At 34.5% G+C, this 24,441-nt stretch overlaps 1 protein-coding gene across 2 annotated transcripts in view; it reads right to left on the reverse strand.

The window, feature by feature from the left end:
* The window catches only part of Manea (mannosidase endo-alpha), a 32,893-nt gene extending 8,766 nt beyond the window's left edge, over window positions 1-24,127 (reverse strand). Inside the window, exons 1-3 of one of the 2 annotated variants that reach the window (XM_023711988.1) lie at window positions 23,817-24,127; window positions 17,101-17,682; window positions 4,169-4,278 (exon numbers count right to left, since the gene is read on the reverse strand). In XM_023711988.1, coding sequence (XP_023567756.1) covers window positions 4,169-4,278; window positions 17,101-17,644 — 654 coding nt within the window. In that variant the 5' untranslated portion in view covers window positions 17,645-17,682; window positions 23,817-24,127. Of the gene's footprint in view, window positions 1-4,168; window positions 4,279-17,100; window positions 17,683-23,408 lie in introns of both variants that reach the window. The other variant, XM_004628192.2, reaches the window with a different exon arrangement.
* Window positions 24,128-24,441: the final 314 nt, after the last annotated feature.

The following is a 24,441-nucleotide window of genomic DNA, read 5'->3' on the forward strand; positions in this document are numbered from 1 at the left end:
CTCAGGTGGAGGTGGGGATCAAACCGCAGTATCCTGTGCCTGACTGGATTTACATGAGCAGGCAGGCGGTTAAACAACTGAGCTAACTGGCAGGCCCCCAACACCAACACTTCCATTTACAATGTGACTGTTCATGAACAAAACATCCTGTAAGATTTTGCTTCCCTTCCCAAACTCCACAGTGGGTGACAAACACCATAGCTACCTTCCCCACTGCCCTGGTTACTTTTCTCTCACTGTTGAAGCAAAATACTGACACCCCAAATTAGGAAGGAAAGGTTCACTTAGCTCACAGTTTCTAGAGGTCTCAATCCGTAACCAGCTGGCACCCAGGCAAGGTGGCATGGCACAGGGTAACAGGTGAAGGTGGCAGGAGTCAGCAAAAGCAAGACGGGGGGGAATAAGCCTCTCTCCCTTATACTGAAAGCAGGCTATGGGGGTGGGGGTAGGGGTAGCACTCAGGCCATCTTGCCATCTCCTCTTGGACAGGATGAGGATGTACATGAAGTAAGGACCTGGCTCCCTGCTGGGTTATTTACTTCAACCTCTAAATTTCTCAAGTTCATACAATGAATCAAACATTACACCTACACAACCACAAATTCAGCCATCTTTCCCCAAAACCTAAAATATATTCATAAATGAGGTATTACTATATTGTTTAACATTAGCAAAGCAAAGGAAAATATTCCATTTTTTATAAAAATAAGATGTATATTCCATAGAGTATTCTTAATCTGTTTTCCACAATAACGCAACAGCAATCACAGCCAAATTCAATACATAAAACCATCATATGACTTGTCATTTAACAAAAGAGAGGGACATGCCAGTAACAAAAAAGTAGTATCAGACTCCAAAGCTACACAGGAAGAGAAAAGCTAGAGTCTGGTGGTTCTGGTTTGATTATGGTTAGATGTAATTTCTTGAAAATCTGTGTCAATATGAGAGATGGTGACACCTTAAGAGATACAACCTAATGGCAAGTCACAAGTCTTGCAGGCACACGGCCCTTGGATGGAAATGAAGTAGTTGTTTTGGTAAACTGGTTGGTTTTCATGCAGGGGTTGTCCCAGAAAGTTGGTTCCCGCTTATCGCCTGGATTCCAGTCTGTCAACTTTATTTCTCCTTCACTCAAGCTCCCAGCATCAAGATGCCATCAGCCACCTTGACCAGAATCAGTCAGAAGCCAGAGCTATGACTTTGAACCTCTAGAACTATGACCCAAATCAACCTAATTGCTTCATAAAGTTAGAAAGCCTCAAGTATTTTATTATAGTAAAAAAAAAAACAATCCAAAACTTATAAAGGCTGTATTTTCTTTATACAAAGCAAATAAATTATTTTAAAAGTTGTGGAAAACATCAAGTTTCAAATTTTTCTGATCATTAGATATAAAAATCTAATTGAGGCTGTCAGTGCAGACAGTACCAGTAGCACTTCCATAGACAATTAGTGGCCGAGTTCTCTTCCTTACATACTCTCCTTATACACAGAAGCTTTAACTAGTCAAAAAATCAACCTGTCTTCTTCACACTAATTTTCACTTTACTATATCCCTTCAAAATACTAAAATAGCCATTTTTTAACTCCTATCTCTCAGGATTACTGCAAACCTTTGACAGAACAGTGGCTACTGGATTTATTTTGTGGATGATAAACATCTTTTATTCAGTCTCAGATCTAGTTCCAGGTCCAGGAGGCTTCATTATCTGCAGATTTCAAAAGTAAGTGAAAACTTACTGAATGGCACTGAGGGACATGGCAAGTAACAGCTCTTACCAGTCAGCTACTTTGAGAGATGCTGCTTTAAGAGTTTCAGGAATATAAAAGAAACAAGAGTCAGCTAAACAAAAGCAATAACACAACAGTCTTGCCTTTTTAAACTTTCTTAGGGGTTTAGTTCTGCTCTCCAAGAACTACTGCAAAAAGAAAGATGTATTATATACATGTACTAACTTCCCATGATGAAACGTGTCACTCTCTACTGCAAACATATATTAATAAAAACAAACATCTGAACAAAAAGAGCTAAATTATCATTTTTATTTGAAATGAATACTTCAATAGTGATTCATCTCTGACAGTTTAATTACCAGACCTGCAAAAACCAACTATCCTAGACTATGCTAGGATATATAATCCATAAGAAGTGATACAGAAAATCAGAATACTAACATGAGAACTCAAGAGTAAACAGTCTCTAGCTGAACAACAGTACTATTCACAATTTCATTAAGAACTTACAAACAAATTGCTTTGAAAAATAAGAATAAATGATGCATAAGCAAACTGAAAACACAAGTGATTAAATTCAAACTCTGCTTATGCATAAAGAACAAGTGCAGATAGTGCAAAAACAAAACAATATCAAGGATACAATCATGAATACACTTCATTTGATACCTTTATACCTCATTTTAAATCATTCTTGAATTTCATTTTAGATTTCAACATGAAGTACCTTGTTTCTAGATTCTATTGTTTCACTGTTTTAAAACAAGCTTTCCCTTTATTAATAATTTTCTAAAATTTATTTGTAAGCTTCAGGGTTAGCTTGCCAAGTTTAGTATTTAAACTCTCATTAAAATTTTAAGTGACAGGGCCAGCCAGATAGCTCAGTGGACTAAAGCGCCTTCTTAGACAGAGCACAGCAACCAAGATTTGATCCCTGGCATGCCATGGCAGCCCTGCCCCTGGGGTGCAGAGATGCTGACTGAGACTGGACGTGGTAGCACACGCCTATAATACCAGCACTTGGGAGGTTGTAAAGAGGAGAATCACTACAAGTCTGATCTATGCATTGAGACTCTCTAGACCATGTACTAAAACACAAAACAAAAAATAAAAAATAAAATTTTAAGTGAGATTATATTAAATTCATAAATTATGTTAAATTAAAAGTTCAAATGTTAGAGAGAACGGTTATTACAACTCTGAATCTTCTGATCAAATTCATGTTTCTCTATGCATGTGCATATTTCATTTCCTCCAGTAAAACAGCAAGGATTTCTCTCTGGACCCACTGATTATATTTTCAATGTACTTTTCCTCATTTTCTTTGTGTTACTTAGGTATCCTCCTGAACTGTATATTTTTTATTTCAGCGACCTCATTGAATTCATCATTCCTAACAGCTTTTAGAAAATTTTCATGGGTTTTGTATTTGTTATTTGCAAACAATGATCATTTTATATGAAACTTTTCGATGTTTTAGTCAAATTATTTTGTCTCCATAATAGTATGTCATTATATTGACGACAGGTATGTTCTTTTATTGGTGTCACTGAAAAGATTGATACCACTGTTTTTTCCAAGAGTATGTTGTATAGCACAATCTATTAAAATATGTATTTTTTATCAAGTTAATGTTTATCCAGTTCATGAACCTAAGCATTTCATTAGTTATTTGCTCACATTTATAGTCCCCATTAAGATGACTATGCTTCTATAAACAGTGAAGATTTATTTACTTAACACTTATCTGGTGTTTACTTTATGCCAAACATTAATCTTTATTATTTACATATATTACCTTGTGTAATCTTTAAAGCCACTTTGTAAGGTAGATTCTGTTATCACTTTCATTTCAAAAACACAGGAACTAAAGCACAAAGGTACATATAAATCCAGAATACGGGTAGATTTATTAATTTCTTACCCTCAAAAGAAAGTAATAATTCATTCTTCAATCATTACTCATGAACACTGCTTATGTGCACTTTCTTTAGGAATTCTGCATGTGCTTTCATAGTGAGATGTCTCTAATAAATCCCTTTTTTATGCTACTATTTAGCTCTCAACAAGAATGGTGTTTTCATTATAGAATTAATTAGCAGGTTGTCATCTCCAAGATATTCCCTCTCAATCTCATCTTTTGGTCTTCAAAACTTATACACTTCTCTCCCATATTTTGCTCAGGCTGACTTGCTAGTAGATACATCAACAGATCAGGGCGGAAGTGATATATATCAATGTATAAGACAGATAAAAGCTCTCTAAAATATAATTTTTATAAAGTTTAAAGCATAAATTAAACTAGAAAAATTTTCTTCATGAAATGTATTTTAAGTCATTTTTCCATAATTAAAGGATCATTCAAAAACTGTTATTGCTATACACTTACCCAAGAGTTAAATTATACGTAAGTTGAAAAAAAATATAATACCTTCAGATTATATTTTTGAGCCTTATCCAAAATAGTTGGTACCAAGTTATCAGTAGCTTCTCCATTCTCATCACTTGAATCAGGTGGGTACCAAGATAGCGCAAGTACACCTAAGTGGAAAAATCAAACAGCAAAGAAAAAAAGAGACCAGAAGAAGAATGACTACCAGTATTCTAAAAAAGGTACAGAAGTACCAAATCATTAACAATAAAAAAGAAACATATACATTCAAAAGTTTGTCTTATTACATTCCATCAGACTGTGTAAGGTTAACTACTTACTTTGTTTAGCCGATATATATGAACACTTTATCAGGAATCAATTGTTTTTGAAGTTATTTATTTGGTACAGGGTCTCACTATATAGCTCAGACTCACAGTTATCCTCCTGTCTCAGCCTCCCCAGCACTGGGATTACAGGTGTACACCACCAAGACTGATTTCGGAGGCCAGCACCCAGGTTTCTGGGGCTGGCACAGGATGAGGTAACAGGGATGGAACTCAGGTCCTTAAGCTTGCCAGGCAGGTGCTTAGGCCTCTGAGCTATCTCCCCAGCCCAGCAATCCTTTTCTGAAATAGACTTTATTTTCAGAATAAGTTTTAGGGTTACACAAGAGAAACAAAACAATACCCCTGCCAGTCCCCAACATTCTTAATTTCCCCTATTACCATCTTTGATCTAACATCTTGTATTATTCTTTTTATAAATAACAAAAATGAACTAATACCATTTATTAGTAACTACACATCATAGTTTAAATAGGGTTTACCATTTGTATTGTAGAGTTCTGTGTATTTTGACAAATGTATGCCATATGCTCAACATTAAATTATAGATTAGTTTTACTATCAACTTCTGTGTTCCATCAACTTATTTTTCCTCCCTTTTCTCTCAACTCTGGCAATAACTTTTTATGGCTTTTATAATTTTGCCTTTTCCATAACATTACAACATTGGAATCATAATACATATAGATTTCCTTATTGGTGTCATTCACTTAGCAATTTGCCTTTCAGGTTCATTCATTTATTTTTATTGCTGCATAATATTCATTATCTTCTTACCAACCGACGAATATCTTGACTACTTCCAATTTTTCACAATTATGAGTAAAGCTTCAATAAACATTCATGTGCTAGTTTTTGTGTTGTCCCTATCTTTTAACAGAATATTTATAAGAATTAAAATATAGTTTCCTCTTGCAGCATTTACTATTAAGTGAAAAATTACGAGATAAGAAACATCAGTATCCACAAAAATCATTAAATGGAGAGGAGATATTTAGGAGCAACTAATTCAAAACTTTACATAGAGAGAAATGGGGTGCAATTACAAAGATAGCATTAACTTATAAATCAATTAACAGACTTAAACACACAGAGAGAAACAATGGTACTAAAAAGAGATAAGGAAAAATCAAGATGTATTAGGAAGTTTAGAACCTGCCAGAGACTTGAATTTTAAGACTTCAATTTTGTGAAAGTTGCACTAAATATATTCTGACAGGAGCAATACTGAGCCTCAGTGAGTCTCAGGAACTTTAGTGAGCTGCTACAGGAACAGACAATGATTACTGAAGTTAACAGAAAAGAACATGACTGTTTTCTATTCATACTGACACTAAAAACGGTAAGAAGCAGAAATATTAAAAAAAAAAAAAATTAGGCTACAGGGAACAAAGGGAAGCTCTGGCTGGCAATGAAGGATGCCACAGTACAAAAGAAGCTGATGAGTAGGTTCAGTAGAAAACTGCCCAAGCCTAGCCTCCTGTAAGTTGGAACTTGAGGAGCCCACTAACCCAGCCTGTAATACCAGCAATGAAGAGTGACACGAAAATTTTAGCAATATGTGGCCAAGTGGTCTAGGCAAGCCAAAGCTAGGGCTTCTGGTACATTCTCTACCATATAAGAAATTTAATGTTTCTTTCAAGTATCTCCAGTATAAGTCAAACTAATAATAATAGTAATAATAATAAGTCAAACTAACGGTTTAACAAAAAGGTAAGCACATTTCTAAACATAAACCTATAGTCACTGTATCACTCAAGTAATAACGCTTTCAACAACAACAACAAAAATCAAAAGTAATAAAACAAAAAGCCAAATAACAAACACAATTCAATAAAACTAGATTTACATATGAAATAGGCTTTAGAATCATCAGAGAGAGAATTTAAAGTTATAATTATAGAAAAGATAGTCACCATACAAGATACAGCGAGGAATCACAGAGAGATAAAATCTGTAAGAATGCTACAGAAATGTAACAAATAAGAATCTCATTAAGAAACAAATAGTATTTTCTATGAACTCATCAAAAGATTCAACAAAACTGAAAGAAGGATCAGGGTACTTCTTAACTCAAATCGAATTACCATAACTGAAACAAAAAGAAAAGAAAGATAAGGGCAAAAAAACAAAACAATATATTGAACAGTCATGGGATAGATATCCAAGTTCCTGCAAACATATTAATTGTAAACCTAGAAAAGGTCAAAAGTATATCTGAACAATAATCACTAAGAATTCTGAACAACCAACAATAAACATAAAACAACAAACCCAGGAACATGTCAGAAGGATAGTTAAAAATAACAGGCCAGGCATGGCAGCACTCAGGAGGCTGAGGCAGGAAGATAATTTGGAGTTCAAGACTGTGTCTCAGAAAGATAATAATAAGAATAGCAGCATAGGATTTTCAAACTGGTGAAAAAAAATGAAAAAAGTTAATATAGCCTAACAAAGGAGGCAAATGTTGGGCCAGCCAAATAGCTCAGCAGATTAAACAGCCTGCAAGCAGGTGCAGGGGATGGGGGTTCAATCCCAGGGCCTGCCTGTAATCCCAGCACTTGGAAGGCTGTAAACAGGAGAATCACTACAAGTTCAAGCTAATAGTGAGACCCTGAACATCCTGTAGACCCTTCCCTAAAAGACAAATGTTACAGTAAATTGAGACTATAAAAAGGTTAAAGTTATAGCAGACTTCTAATTAAGAAAACAGTAAAAAACAGAAAACAAAATAGGGTTATATTTCTACTGTTCCAAAGCAAAAAATAAATAAATAAATAAATAGACGAACTCTTAAAAACTCTGTTGAGAATGACAAAGCAGATGAAGTATAATTCAAATTATAGGACAAAAATAAAACTAACAGATTTCACTACAAGTTGAACAGTAATTCGAGAAATGTTAAAGGAAATTTCTGATATGATAACAGATATACATCTGGATCTACCTTTAAAGAAATGTGGCATACTAGAAATAAAATAAATGAACACTTTTTAAAAAGTTTAGTCTTAAATATAATAAAATATGTACAGAACCTGTATGGTGAAAAATTTTCCCCCAAAACTCAAGAAAACATAGGCAGGGAGGCTACAGCAGCTCTTCATTTTCCTGTGGCTGCATGAAGCAGAGCAGCCCAGGCTCAGAAGCTCAAGTCTTGAGAAATAATACCTGCTCCACCCTCCATCTCACTACACTGGCCCTAGGAAACAGCAGGAAAGTACATTTAAGGCAGCTGCTGCAGGCCCATACTTCTATCAGTAACTGGCAGGCACTTGTGCATCTGGTTCCCATGTGGGCCAGGGCAGGCTCAGCCATTTACACACACACAGAAATAGACTTGATATGTTAATATGTCATAATTAATAAAATTATTAATGAAATGTTTAAAAATGAATTCCTGAAGCTAAAGACAGATCTTGTGAAGTAACAAGTTAAAAGTTAAAAAAAAATTTAAAAGAACAAAGAAAGCTTTATGATCATTAGCAGTGTTCCAAAAGTAGAAAATTAGAAAAAAAAAAAAAAAAAGGCACAGAAAATCTACTTAACAAAATAAATGCTTGAATTCTTGATAAAGATATGGAGATTCAGACCCAGGAAGCTCAAAGGACCTCTAGGAGATTAAAAGAAAAAAATATGCTCCCAGGCATAACACAGTCAAAACTCTTCGAAAGTAAAAAGAACAGAGAGAACTCTACAAAGTGCATGAGTAAATCTAGAATCTCATTAAGAAACAAATCGTATTTTCTTCTACAATGGAATTACCATCAAAGAATAGACTTTTCAACAGAAACACTGCCCAAGAGTGAATATGATGATGCATTCAAAGTCTTAAAGAAAATAAATTGCCAGACAATGCTACTCCCAGTAAACTTATGATTCAGAAGTAAAAATTAAAAACTTTCCAAGGCAAGGAAAAATGAGAATATATCACTGCTTGATTGGTTCTACAAGGAATGCTTAAAGGATTCACACACTAGAAGTGGAAGAACTGTAATTATCATAAGAAAAACACAAAAGTACAAAATTCAACAGGAGACTGGACACAAAGAAGACAATCAAACTCAATACTGAAATTACAAAACTACAAAGGAAAATTACAAAGGATACAGGAATAGTCATAAAAAAATTAACAAAATTATAGGAGTATGTCTTTACTATTCACTGATAAAACCTTGAGTACATGTGGATTAAAGTTCCCAAATAAAAGAGACAGAAGACTAACCAAATAAATTAAAAAACATGCCTAACTATGAGTTTACTATATGAAATTCACTTTAACAATACACACAGTCTGAAAATAGATATACCACGCAAGTAGAAACTACACATTAGTAGAAATAGCTAGGTGTATTTTTACCAGAAAAAAGAATTTATTTTGTTTTGGGGATTTTTGGCAGAACGGGGAATTGAACTCAGGCCCTTGTGCTTGTCAGGGAAGCACTTATTCTACTGTGAGCCATCTCCACAGCCCCAGGGGGAAAAAAAAAATTTTGAATCAAAACTGTACAACAAACAAAATTCATTAAGTACTGATAAATGGATGAATTCAACAAGAGGAAATAACAGTTGAAATATACATGCACCAAAAACTGGGGTATTCTATTATATAAACATGAGATTTAAATAGATAGAATACAATTATAATAATAATAGCAGGGACTGCAACATTCACTTTGTCAAAGCACATACAATTCATACACAAAAACAAAATCGACATTTCTTGGTAAAGAATGCACCTTGAGACTATACTCTTAAGTGAAATAAATCGGACATACACGTAAATACTGCATTATTTCTCTATTGTGAGAAACTGAAAGTGTAAATAAGGATCAATATGTATAACAGGTATTACAAAATAGGAAAAAAATGTTCAAATAGGGAAAAGAACATGAGAGGGGCCAGGGAAGGAAAGGTCAAACTAAAAATAAAGAGAAAAGGAAAAACATAAATAAAGCTTTTGTAAATGGAGAGGGGAGGAGAGACTGAAGGCAGGTAAGGGAATGGGAGAAAAAAATCAAATTATGTCATGTACAGGTATGATGAATGTGATCATTATATACACCTAAAATGTAACAATAAAAATCACACACAAAAATAACAACGCAGAATATTCAGAGGTAGATTATACTACAGACTAAATGAACGAACCTAACATTATTTACCCGTTTCACCCAAGAGCTGTACAATACACTTTGATTCATGGAAATTCCCCAGGGTAGGCATATGTTAGGCAATAAGTAAATAATGCCATGTATCTTCTCTGATCACAACATAGTAAAGTAAGAAATGAACAATAAAGTGAACTTCAAGAACTGTACAAATATATGAATACTAAGCAACATTCTTTTAAATCAAATCAATGAAGAAATCAGAAGGGAAATGCTTAAAAATTCCCAAAATCTGAGACACAACAAAAAGTCCACCTACATATATGAGATACAACAAAAATAACACTAACAGGAAAAATCATAGCAACAAATGCAAATGTTAAAAACAAATTTCAAATAATCTAATGACAAAACTAAAGGAAACAGAAAAACAAAAATAAAGCAAATTTAAAATTAGCAGAAGGAAAAAAATAACAAAAATCAGAATGTAAACAAAGTAGGAAAAAACCCCTACAAAACATCAATGATACAAGAGTTAGTCTTTTGAAAGGACAAACAAAATTGACAAATATTTGGCTAGCTAAGTGGGAGTGAGGATAAAATAGAGACATACCACTGATAAAGAAATATACATATCAGATCATTAAGGACAACTGAAAACAATACGCTAACAACTGGAAAACCTGCAAAAAATAAAAATACTATGTACATATCTATCAAAATTGAACAGTGAGGACACAGGTAACCTGAATAGACAAAAATGACAAGACTAAATTAATGGTAAGAAAATCTACTAATAAAGAACAAAGATTATAGGGCTTGACTCTTGAATTTTACCGAAGCTTAAAGAGTCACAACTATTCTGAAAGTATTCCAAACTATCAAAAAGAATATCTTTCCAAACTCATTCTACATGGCCAACATTCCCTAGTATCAAAACCAGAAAAGCACCTAACACAGAAGAAAAATCAGACTAATATTCTTTATGAACACATATTAAAAAAAAAAATTCTCAGTAAGATACTAGTAAAGTGAATCCAACAGGACATCAAAAAGAATCCACATTATGATCACCTGACCCTTATCCTACAAATGTAAAGATATATCAACATACACAAAACAGTAAGCATTATTATAGCACATCAACAGAAAGGGCAAAATTATATGATCATGTCAACCAATACAAAAAAGCATTTGATAAAATTCAATATTTTATCACAATAAAAACCTTCAAATAATTAGGTAAAGAAATAATCTGCCTCATTAAAATGTTGTATTGAGCTATATATGACCAATCCATAGCATATACTGAAGAAAAGTTAACATTATTTCCTCTAAGATCAATGTTGTAGTTAAGGGTTTTGTAAGGTGAACAATACTATACAGGACACATTTGATAAATTATTTTATAATGAATCAGCTGAAGAATCATATACAATGAGCGTATAAAATCTGTTCACACACTGAATTCAAGTAACGGAGAACCAAAAAATAGTAGTAAAAATGTGATTATAAATGATCAAATTGTGCTTGCTTATGCTGAAAAATGTCTTCTTCCAATTTTACATGCATATACCTGGTAATCTAGACAACTAATTTCAAGACAACAAATACTGTTGAATTCATATTTTTTAGTGAAATTCTGTATCATTTCTAATTTTTTATTATCATTATTTTGTATTCTCATTAAAAAGTAAAAATGAAGAAAAACAAATTACCTGCGACAGTTAACTGAATATGTCAACTTGAGTAAGAAACACCCAACCAAATTGAATCAATCTAGTTCTGGGTGTGGCTGAAGGGATTTACTGAAAACAGAAAACTCATCCTGGGTGAGCTGACACCGATTTCAGGCTTGCTGCCTGAGTGGAATAAAAGGCAAATGCTAAGGAAGGCTCCCTACTTCAGAGCAGCTCCAGTGTGCCCTCACCTTGGATGCCATCTCCTGGCTTCCAGCACAGACCCTTCTGCCTTTCAGTACAGACCCTGATGTAGCTTTCCCAGGCACACCCTTCAGCCTCCTGACATGCACTCACACAAGACACTACAGTAAGCACCTGCCTTTGACTAGACCTGCACTCTTTCACACCTGACACTATAGGAGGCCACCATAAGTAAATCTTGTACATTCTTACATATTTGTATAACTTAGATTAAATCTTTTTCTCTAGTAAGCACTGATACCCCCTAAACAGATATACCCTCAAAAAAAGGAAGCTGTACAAATGTCCAACAAGTGCAAAAGAATGTTCATTATCATCAATAAGCAGGCAACTGCATAGTCAAGGCCATAGTGAGATATCGTCTCATCCCAATAATAATGACTATCAAGAAGGCAGAAAAATAGCAAATGCTTGTGTGGTTGTAGAGAAAGGGGGATTCTCTGTATAACCATAGCAGAAACAGTATGAAAATTCTTAAGACATTAGAAATAGAAACAACATCTAATGGCTCTGGCTAATGGTTTTAAAACAGGGTGATTGTGGACATCCTTGTCTTGTTCCTACTTTTCAGTGAAATATTTGCTGTTTAGTATGGTATTTGTTGTTTTGTCACAGATGGTTTTCAACAGATTGAGGTAAAGAATATCAATTCCAAAAAGAAAAGAAAAAAGAAATAGAAATAACAAATGATCCAGCCATCCCATTATCTAGTATATACCCAAAGGAACTGATGTTGATATAGAAATGATCACAAAACCTAAAATATAGAATCAACCTAGTTGTCTATCAATGGATGAATGAATAAGAAAAATATCGTACACAAAATGAAGTATAATTCTGTCATAAAAGAATGAAATTTTGTCAACCAGAATGAACTCGAAAGTATATTAATTAAATCAGGCAAAGAAAGAAAAATATCACATGTTCCCTCCTGCATGTGGAAACCAAAGATTGATTTCAAAGAAAGGAGAAAATAGTGGTTACCAGAACCAGAAAGAGGGTAGAGAAGGTGGGAGTGGTGGTCAGTAGGTACAAAAGTGCAAACAGGAAGAATAATTTCTTATGTTCTATAGAAAAGTAGTTAACTGGCTGGCCACAATTTATAGAATACTTCAAAACAACCGGTAAATTTTAAGTATTTCTAGCAAAATAAATGATTTATGTCTGAGGTGAATAAACAATTACCCTAATCATTACATAGCTCTATCCCACAATATGAACAAATACCATGTCAAAAAATAAAAATATTTGAAAAATTTAAGCAAAAAAAAGTCCTATAAAAATAAAAGCATACATTATATCCACAGAATGGAAAATCTGTTATTATTTAATATTGTGACTTTATTCAATATTTTTAAAACATCAACTTCCCTCTAAAGTGAAGTACAGGTTCAGTGCAATTCCAATCAAAATTCCACCAGGACAGTTTGTAAACATGGATCAACTTGTTGATTCTAAAATATATACGGACAGCCAAGGAAACTATAATAGACAAAGCAATTTTGAAATCACTATTTTCAAGACTTATTATAAAGCTGTAGCACTCAAGAAATGGTACTGGATAAGCGACAGACAAACAGAATCAACTGATTAGAACAGAGAACACACAAGTAAATCCAAAGCTATTTGAATTTTTTAAATAAAAATATAAGGTCAGTTTACTGGAGACAAGACAGAATTTTCAACAAATAAAAGGTCCTACAATAAGATGATACGTTTTTAAAATAAATATCTACAACTATCCTCTACAAGATGACATGCTTTCAATAAACTAGGAAAAAGCATGAGGAAAAACATATACTGCCAACAGACAAAGTTATCAATACAATTATATTCAAGCATTTATAACATTATGAAAGGCATATAGGATACATCCCCAATTTACAATGACAAATATTTAAAATACATTATTCTAAAAAAGAAAATTTGTGGCATGTTAGATGCTAATAAGTACATTTAAACTATAAAAACTAATTCATCTTCTTTTATATGCAAATTTTAAAGGGATGTAGAAAAATTGTGGCCTTAAAGAACAGGATGTTTTTCACTTATACAAAATAATTTTATTACTAATTTCCTTCCAGTATTTTTGAAGGACCATGGATGAAAACAATACAAACAGGGAATGTGATTTACTCATCTTTACATCCCTAGAATCTAATACCAGCTAGGCACAGTAGAAAACTCAATACAGTGTAAAACTGAAGGCAAAGGAAGAAAAATTTAAAGAGATATAGTAAATAATTTACTAGGTATAGCACTTTTCTATACTTGCTAGAAATAATTATCATAAACTTAGCTTAATCATAAATTTATTGTCTTGCAGTTTTCTAGGTCACATATGTGGTATCTGTCTCAAAGTAGGCTAAGACCAAGGAGTAGGAGTGGAGTGATTTTTTTTCTGGAGGGTGTAAGGAAGAATCTGCCTCAACACTACCTTAAAGAGGCCAAATCATACTGTGGATTATCTTCACAGACAGCAACAAGGGATTGAGTCCTTCGTACATGCCATTCTTCTGACTCTCTTTTTTCTTTCTTATTTATAAGAACCCATGTGATTTGATTAGCCCACTGACATAATCTAAAATAATGCCATTTTAAGATCAGTTGATTAGCAATTTTTTTAACTGAAACTCTAATTCTCTTTTATCATGTAAAATGACAAATCCACAGATTTTAGGGATTAGTATATGTACCCCCTGGGAGACATCGCTCTGACTTTCCAACTGGCTTTTCTGAAAACTATTTAAAAATAAAAAGTTACCTACTGGGTGCTTTTCAAATTGTAAAGATAGTAATACAAGTAACAGAATATATTCTGATATATAATCCTTTATCTGAAAGAGTTGAAAGCTATACAGATAGGATATTATGATCCACTCTAATACTCCGTACATTAATTGGATTGGTAAATAAAACTTCATATTAATGCTATCATTTTTCAACAATAAATAATTCTGGACCATTAGAACTTTCAAGCGCAATGCTTTTAACTGAAAAAGCAGATCAAACAGCTTCTATTCTGTCACATACTGGGGTGACTATTTTATAAGACCATTATAGCAAGAAAAGAAATGAATGCTCCACATGAAGCCAAAGCACATTTAACTAAGTAACAATAAAAATAGCTTTATTTACTATTTCTTCAACTGAAAAAGTAACTTCAATGATGAAAAATTTTGTGTCAATATTTTTACTATGAAATTATTTTTGCCTATATTAAAATTTAACTGTTTTAAGACAAAAATTCTTTATTTTCAAATTTGTATTTTATTACTATCAGTTTTACTTTTTGGTCAGCTGAAAATCTAGATAAAATAATGTATTAATAATAAAATCAGCATTTAAACTAAAATTATAAGGTTGGCCAAATAGCTCAGTGGACTAAAGTGCCTCCTTAGGCAGAGCACAGAGGCTGAGGTTCGATCCCCAGCATGCTGTGCCAGCCCCACCCCTGGGGTGGGCTGAGACAGGGATTGATACTGGGTGTGGTGGTCCACACCTATAATCCCAGAACTTGGGAGGCTGAAAACAGAATCACTAAGAGTCTGATCTGTGTAGTGATACCTGGTAGACCCTGAAGACCCTGTACCTAATGCATTAAAAAAATAAAAAATTAACTAAAAATTATAGTATGTCAATGTTCAGAAATAATTCATGCTCATAAATGCAATGTAGATGTGAAATAGCAAAGGAAGATTTTATAAACATTAGTCAAAAAATGAATGTGAGATAAAACATTTTTCTTAATGAAAATTAAATCATGCCATACACATTGACATATATTTAAATGTAATATATATAATTCTATTTCACAGAATATTGTTATATACTATAAATATACAAAATATAAAAGTTAGATCCTTAAATGAGGAAAACACCATTGTACACAGTTCAATGTATAAAAAGAAAACTAGTATTTATAAAAATAACTTTGGTCAATCAAGTACAACTTTTTTATATACAACAAAGTAGTCTATCAAATAACAAGAAACTACATGTGATATAAATTGTTTTGTGAAAAATAGAAAAAAATCATTTCTGAAGCTTATCTCCTCTAAAGTTAGTAAATAAAAAGATAAACACATACACGCTCAACACACAGAAGTCAATGATGTCTATATAGGCTTTACCAAATCTATTTTATGAAAAAAACATACAAAGTAAAGCTAGAAGCATACACTAGAAAATATGTCACAAATAACTGACAAGTTACTCCACAGAAGAAAACCAAATCATTATACGTATTAATATAGCCTCACATTCGACATTGGTTTGTTCACTATAGAGCCTTGAATTTATCTGTATAAATACTAACTCTATAAGGAATAAATTAGTTTATGTAGAGCTCAAAAATTTAATTTCCTCTTGAATTCAATTTTTTGTTGTCCTACTACCAGGAGTACTAACAAGATAAACTGAAACTGCATGTTTACAAAAGTATATACTAAAAACTAAAAGCTATTCTGGCCCCAAATTATATAATATGAACATCTAAAATATATGTAGTTGCAATACCAGAAAGAAAGGAAGACAAAGAGCAAAAGGAGAATACTAACAATCAGAATAGCCAACGATGGTGCATCAATTAAGCCTAAGTGTATAATGTAATCTTTCAAGCAATTACAAAACAATAAGATGAATGAATACTAGGCTAGAGGAGAATATAAAATAGAGAAACATACATGTTCAATGTTAAGGCAAAAAAGAAAAAGAAACACAAACAGGGCATGTGCAAATTAAACAGCAAAATGCCCTATTTCAAAACTTACCATTAAATACAAGCGAAGTAAAAACAAAAATTATAATGGAGATGGTCAAAATAGTTTCAATAGAGAAGCAGAACAAAATTACAAGCAGCATTTACAAAATTTGAAATAGCCCAATTGTCTTTCAGTATTTTTTGTCTTTCAATATTTGAATGCAGAGTCAAATTTCCTATAATCATATAAAAGACTAATCAACAAATATTACTCAATACTTAACCACATAGATACATTTAAAAATATTGTACTAATAAGACACAATTGGTGGGTGATTCAGTTTTCATAAGTGAGAGCTGCTTTAGTGATAGAAATCAGATTCGTAGCAAGGGTAGGGATAAATAAAGGCAATAGAGTAAACTTTGGACTACACAAATATTTTACCTTCTTGATTCAAGTGGCAAATAGGTGATACATTACTTTGAGAAATACTGTTGAGCTTTTAATTTAAAGTGAGGAAATGTACTGTATTCCAAGTAAATCATAAACAACTGCAAAACAGAATTAAATTAGAACTCAAGTTGAGGATATAGTTCGGTGGCACAGTGCCTGCCTGGCAAGTGCAGGGTCCTAAGTTTAACTGCTGGTACCAAAAAAAAAAAAATCAAAATCAATAAACTCCATTAGAAATGAATAAAAACACTCAACTTCAGAAACTAAATAACAACATACACTACAGACAGTAATAAAAGGTGATTACATTAATTTTTAAAAACATTTTTTAATTTGGATAGCTCAAACATATGTGAACACTAAACAGTAACTTACTCTTCCACCAAAAATGCATACACTGTGTATATATCCATGCATATACATAAATAAAGCAATTACCAATAGAAGCTGAACGCATTTGTCGCATGTGAGTTTCTATGACTGAAGGATCTCGAGAGCTATAACTTCCCAATTCAGGATAAAAGCTGGAGCCAATGTCATCTGGGGGGTTGTGTCTCCCTTGTGGATAATTCTTGGCTATTCTAGGGTCCCAGTGTTCTAACACTGGATGGTTCCAATGTATGTATTTACCATCAAATTGTGGATTTCCATACCAACTGTAATAAAATACATGCAAAAAATAGTTCAGAGGTGGCAGGTCTTCAACGTTCAGTTCAGAGGCTTTGGAAGGTTTCATAGTGACTTCAACACTTTTTAAATTCTTGGTATTAGTTTCACTCTTGATTCTGCCGCTCTTTTGCAAATCAAGTTTCTTTCCCAAATGAATAGTTTGTTGATGAAGTTCTGGAAGAAGGTCAAGTCCAAAAGGAGCTCCAAAAGTAGCCGTATTTGGTCTCAGCATTTTTAAACTCATCATCAGAGAAAAAATAAATAGAATAAAAAGGGACAAAATGATGCAAGTCCTTCTCCGAAATTTTGCCATGATGACATACTTTAAATTCCAAAACAGTACATGTTCTCCTGTAATTTATTGAAAAAGGTAATTAGCAGGTTGCATCAATAATGTATTCCAATGTCCTCAAAATGGAAAGTAAACTGCTTAATTATGAGATTTAAAATTACTAAAATGTATTACATTAACTATATCATCAAATACTGATGTTTGCCAAAGAATCTACACATAGCTACACTGAATGGCAGTACTGATTTGGAAACACCAGCACCTGCATGCCAATTACACTTAGATGAAATATATACATATATATTATTACATATATATAAAATACATACATATATACATTTATATGTATTTTAAATAGTAGATTAAAAAAATACTCAGACATTAGATATTCTGACAACTACCAAAATGCTATGAGTTGCATGTGTCCTCCAAAATGGGTTGGAAACATAATTCCTAATTCCCTACTGTTGAGGGACTGAGTTAAGGGAAAATGTTCAGGCCATGAAGGTTCCATTCTTCAAGAAAAATTAACAGTACTACAGCTGGAGAGCACTACTTGCTATTTTCTGCTCTTCCACCATGCATAACTCCTGTTCTTCAGACAATGGAGCATTAAGATACCAGATTAAAAATAAAAAGCAGACCTCACCCAACAGCTGGTCCTGCTAATGCCTTGATTTTGGACTTTGTAACCCTCCAAAGAATGTGAAATAAATCTGTTTCTTATAACTTACCTAGTTTTAGGTTAAAAGCAGAATAAAATAGACTAAAACCCAAAATAACCATAAAAGCAATACTAAACAAAAGAAAGAAATTTCTGATTAATATACAACAGAATCTCCTGAGAGGCTGCAATGAGGGCACAAGACTCACTGCAGTGACATTCTGTTTAAAAATTAATCTTACTTATTTATGAAGAACATGATTAAATGCTGAAAGACAAAACATACATACATATACATACATACACATTTATGTACATATACATATTTACACACATATGTACAGACTATCATAATGTATATAATCAGTCCTCCATAACTCTAAGTAATTAATCTATGCATTTAATTAATATCACATGGAAAATATTTGGGAAAAAAACTGTTATCTACAGTGAATGTATATAGATATATTTTTGTCACTAATTCCCTACAAAATACAACTACATAGCATTTATAATGCATTAGTTAGTAATCCAGAGAGGATTTAAAGTGTATAGGAATAAATATTCACGTTATATTCAAAAACTACACCATTTTACACAAAAAGTTTAAGCATGTATGGATTTTGGTATCCACAGGAGTTTGTGGAATCCCCTACACAGGTACACAGGGACAAGTTCACATAGAATACAATGTAACATTTAAATAAATTTGAATACCTTTGAATATCGTGGTACCTCAGTTCATGAACTTAATTTATTCTACAATTTTGGGTTTTGTGTTTGTATGTGAAAAACACACAAACATGTTTGGCCATGTTTGTCACAACTGTTTGATACAATATCCAAACAAAAACAAAATTTTGCTAAATGCTTCTTTTTTTGCAAACAAAAGCATTCATAAACCATGGTACTATGCATGTATATAGTGATAGGCAAACATGATAAAATTTTTAGGAAAAACAAATATTGGATTATTTCTATTCACAACATTACTAAAGTCTTTCTTTATAAATTAAAAAGTCAAAAAAACCCACTAGTAAATTAGAAAGCAGGAATTATTAACATAAAATCTGCTTATTTCTGAAAGGCCAATTCATAGTCTAATACAGCAATGCGTAACTCCAGAAAGTTACTCATTTCTATGTGTGGAACACAGCAGGCCAGTTTGCTAGCAAAAAATGAAACAAACTGTATAGCTATTTGGTTCTGTACCTACAACTTATTGTCCTGAAATTTCTAAGTTACTATAACAATAATAAATCCTCGTTTTTGCCTTAAAAAATGAACTTTTGGCTTGGAAACAGCTCAGTAGAAAAAGTGCTTGCCTGGCAAGCACAAGGTCCTGAGTTCAAATCCTCTTACCACTAAGAAAAAAAAAAGAACTTTTAATAAGATATGAAGCAGAAAAATAAAGTATAGGAGAAAAAATAAACCTAAACATCTATGATACATATAGTTATCTACAGCTGACAAAATATTCCCTTTATCTTCTCACTATGGAGTATAATACTTCATAAAGAAAAGCTTAGGGAAAATATTTCATCAGGAAATAACTGTACTGAACGTGAGGATAATAGAAGCAAAAGCCACTGGATCTAGAAATTAAGCGACTAAGTTGAGATACTGATTTCAGTTGAGTGGTAAAATACATGACAGACTCAAGATATGTAACAGAAAGAACACTGACTTTGAAATCTGAAAATGTTTAAAATCATCCATGAAGACCTTAAAAACTGCTTATCAATTCTGTCTGCTGCCACATTGCTACGCGAATGATCCAAAAACATGTTTATGAAAGAAGATATAAAACGGTAGTATTTAATCATACAGTAAATATTACTTAGATTTAAAATAGATGAGAATATAGGAAACAACACCAAATTTTTATTTTTTTTTTTATAGACTACCTTCAAATTCATTCACTGGAACAAAAAGACCTAACTGTGAATTTATAGTGGCTACCTTCCTTTTTTTTTTGTTTTTTGGAATTTTTGTTTTGTTGTTTTTTGCCTGTCAGTGTCATCTTTGAAGCTGGTCCCTTTCTCTTCTTTATACATTAGTTTATCTACAAATGATTCACTGCCTCCATTCCCAATTCCACATCCCAATTAATAATATTAAAGTCATTTCTATCAAAAAGGAACCTGGTCACTGTGATTAAAAATTATTCTCGGGTCAGGAATATAGCTCAGTAGCATAAGCAGTGACCTGACAAAAGCAAAGTAATGAGTTTGATTCCCAGTACAGAAAAAAAAAAAAAAGTTATTCTGCAGTTAAAATGCCTGAGCTCCAATTCTTGCAGTAACTGAAAGCGACTTCATTAAACTGCATTTTTTTCCTTCACTGTAAAATGAGTCAGCTTGGAGAGGGAAATTAAAATTTTAAATAAAACACTGCCCATGATGCCCGCCAAGAGACATACGGAGAAGGCCTGATAACAGAACATTTCTTCCTTTGTGTAACTCCTATCTCTACTGCCTTGGTATAACTGATGACCTTGCAATATAATTTAAAATGCATAGGGACATTTCTTCTTTTGCACAACCCATGCTTTGTATAACTGAGAGCCTTACAATGTAACTTGAAATGTTTAAACTTCTTTAGCAACACATGATGTCACCCAACCCTCCAATCATATGCACCAAACCTTCCTATGTACCTCCCACTCACTTTTCCTTTAAAAACTGAAAACCCACTAGGCAGGGCTCTGACTGGGAGAGATCCCAGTCAGAAGTTCAACAGTGTAATAAACTGCCTCCTGACCATCCGGGTGCCATTTCTTCCCATGTTTGCTCTGTTTTCTCTAACAAGGTTACTCACTGGATATTTTGCAAGGACAAAAATTTAATACTGTAAAACTAAGATCATGTCTGACTTAATATAAAACTAAATAATTACTGATGGTGGCGACAATATTAAAGAGGTATTTGCTAAGCAATATGTTTGCTAAGTAAGTATATGGTTTATTCTAATAGTTCATTCTCTATATGGCTAATTTAAAAAAATATCATTCATACTTCAGGTCAAAGCTGAAATGCTGCCTTCTTTTCTCAGTACTTATATGGGCAAAACAGGCTATGAAGTAGTGTCCAAAAAAAGATGTTAATGTATGAATTGTTTTTTCCATACTAGAACCCACTAGTCAGCTTTAATTGCAATGTTGACACTTTGCAATAAATAAGTTTTGGGTTGCAGTTTGGGCCTTTCTTTTCTTTCTCTTTTTTTTTTTTTTTTTTTTTTTTTTCTGTACACTTGTTTCTAAAAGGTTTGTTATCACTGACTGGTACCAGGCATTAACCACATTTAAACTGGTATTTCTTACATTGCGTATTACATCAGACTATTTACATGTTACATATCCTAGAAACTGAGTCTTCTTATAATTCAGTAGAGGCCAACATATTGCATCCGTAACTACATATAATTGTTCAGCTCAAATTAGTTTCTGGCTTCTTTTGACATTGGTGGGTATTTGAACAGTATGTACACAGAGATTCAATGAACTACATACATGCTTGGTACGTGTAGGATCTACAATGACTATAATATACAAAAGGAATTATAAAGATTCTATAATTTTTAAAGACATTTAAAAAATAATAATAATTTAAAAAGCTCAAAACAGCAACTCATTCGGGACCCTCTTCTCTCTCAGGAGCTACTTCTATTCCCCATTGTTTTCCCTAATAAACTTTCCTGCTCCTACAAATAACAGTTGCAAAACCACAATGATCCCTCAGATGCTGTTAACACCTGATGGTGTTACAGGGAGCAGTTGAAAGAGCTACTTATTTTGTTTTAACAAAAGAAATAAATTTCAAGTCACATGAAATGACAAAAAAAGAGACAAGTTTATTGCAGATTAGTTAGGTTCTCAAAACATAGATTTTGTATTCAAAAGTTACACATAAAACCTTCTTTTGGCCCTATATGAAACTATGGCACCTATTTCTGAGTTTTGTTTTTAATCTTTTTAAAAGCTGCTTTACTTGAATATCTACTCAAGGCCAACAAAAACTTTTTAGACATCACCAGCCAGCTAAGTGATCTAGGATATCCAGAAGCTGTGTGATACAAAAGAAATTTGAGGTTGGGGAGATGGCTCAGTGGAATAAGCACTGGCCTGGCAAGCACAGGGGCTTCAGTGCAATCCCTGGTTCTGCCAAAAAAAAAAAAAAATTTTAAAAAAAAGGCCTGCCGACACTACAAAGTGAATTCAAGGCCAGGCTGAACTGCATAGTGAAACTCTGTCTCAAAAAGGCAAATAACTAATTAATTTAATTAGTTCTCATGAAACTAATTAAACTCTGTTCTCATGAAACCAAGAAAAGCCAAAAAGTTTCCATCTTTCATAATTATCAGTTAAATTATAAAGCTATCTCATGCTTTTTCTATTCTCCTTTGTATAAAATCACTGGAGATAACACAATTAATCCAAGAAGACACATCTGAAACGTTCAGAATTCAGTTATGGTACTACTTCTTCCTGGCCCAGGTTCGTTTTACAGTACCACACGCACCCTTTCCTTCACACTAAATTAGGTGCAACCCCATTAACACATCTGAATCTTCACAACAATGTTTGAAGCAGTCTTTAACAACAGTTTACAAGTGATAAAACTGCACAACTGACTTCTTCAAAGTCCCTGATTCAGCAAATGGCTAAAAACAACTGAGCTTTAATCAACCAGCAAGGGCGAAGAGTCTGGCTCTAGAACCTGGGCTGTAGCTCTCACAGCCTGTCTTCCTCGGGGTATCACCATAATGATGGTGGTGACGTGGATAAAGGGTGTTAATACACCTGCCTTTTCACTGAAAGGCTGTGGACCTCCTTACAAAACAATGAATAACTGTTAGCCAATCCATGAACTGTGACCCAAAAGGCAGTTTCTGTAGGTTGTAATCACACACTCACTACAGCACATGAATGAGTAACAGCAACATCTCTGGAAACGTCAGACTGAGCCCGAACATCCACCAACCTCACAGCACGCCGCTACTTTACCTGCGTGTTTACCAACAACTCCAGGACGGTAAAAGTAACGTGCCGTCGTGAAAACAATTCACAAACCTATTTCCAACATGCAAATTCCGTATTTTCCTTTCATACCGCCCACTTACTTGAACGTCAGCACACCATCGTCCCCGACTCGTGTTTTCAAAGTCATGTATTACACCGTCCTGGCTGCCCACAGTTTGTTTTTGAAAACAAAAGCGACTCGCCCAGTGCAGCTGGACTTTGAGACTTCGCAAAGGATGCGGTCTACGAGGTCTGCGCCACACCCGCCACCGGGGAGGGCAGCGGCTCCCCGGACCCCGCGCCCGGCTCCCTCGGCCGCCTCAGCCGCCCCAGGCCGAGCGCCGCCGCACCGACGCGGGCAGAGCTTGGGAAACTCAGGGAACCCAAAGTCGCGCTGCCGCCCAGGGGAGCGCCGGGGACAGCAGACTGGACTGGTGGCTCCGCCCCAAACAGGTAGCGCTTAAAAGGCTATAAAAATAACCTAAAGAGAAGTCTGCGGCGACGCTCACCCGGCGAACCGCAGCCCCTTCAGCCCGGGGCTCCGCGCTTCCCGCCGCCGACCAAGGGCGCGGGGTCAAAGGGCGGCGGGGGGGAAAGCGGCGAGCTGATTGGCCGGCGGGCTGGCACGCAGGCGCACTGTGGGCTGCGGGCCGCCGCCGCTATGTCACCGGGACCCCAGTTCCGGCGGCTCCTTGCCAGGCTGTGGGAGTCGGACCCCAGCTGGAACTCGGCTGGCCAAGCCGTGGCGACCCGGAATACGGAGAAAACCGAGAGCTGCAGAGCACGAATCGAGCCAACCAAAAGCTCAAACGCTGGCTCAAACCGTTTCCAAAAGGGGAGAGGGACCTGAGGGAGGCGCTCGCGAGGGGGTGGGCCCAGAGGGGCGGGACTGGCAAGGGGGCGGGGCTCACGAGGGGCGGGGGCGGGTACTCTCCGTTGTGCATCCCAGAACCTCTGGTGGGAAGGCCTAGAGGAAGGTGGTCGAAGCTGCAAGAGGTCACCCTCGTCTGTGTTGGAAGTTGACCTCAGAGGCTCAGCTGGGAAGACCTTACTTTCAGAGTTGAGAAACTGCAGCGTTTTGCCTCTTTTCTTTAAGTGGATCTGTTCCTGGAAGTCCAAGGTAGACAGATAAAG

This window comes from Octodon degus, unplaced genomic scaffold, assembly GCF_000260255.1.
Source record: "Octodon degus isolate 3935 unplaced genomic scaffold, OctDeg1.0 scaffold00022, whole genome shotgun sequence".
Lineage (NCBI taxonomy): Eukaryota > Metazoa > Chordata > Mammalia > Rodentia > Octodontidae > Octodon > Octodon degus.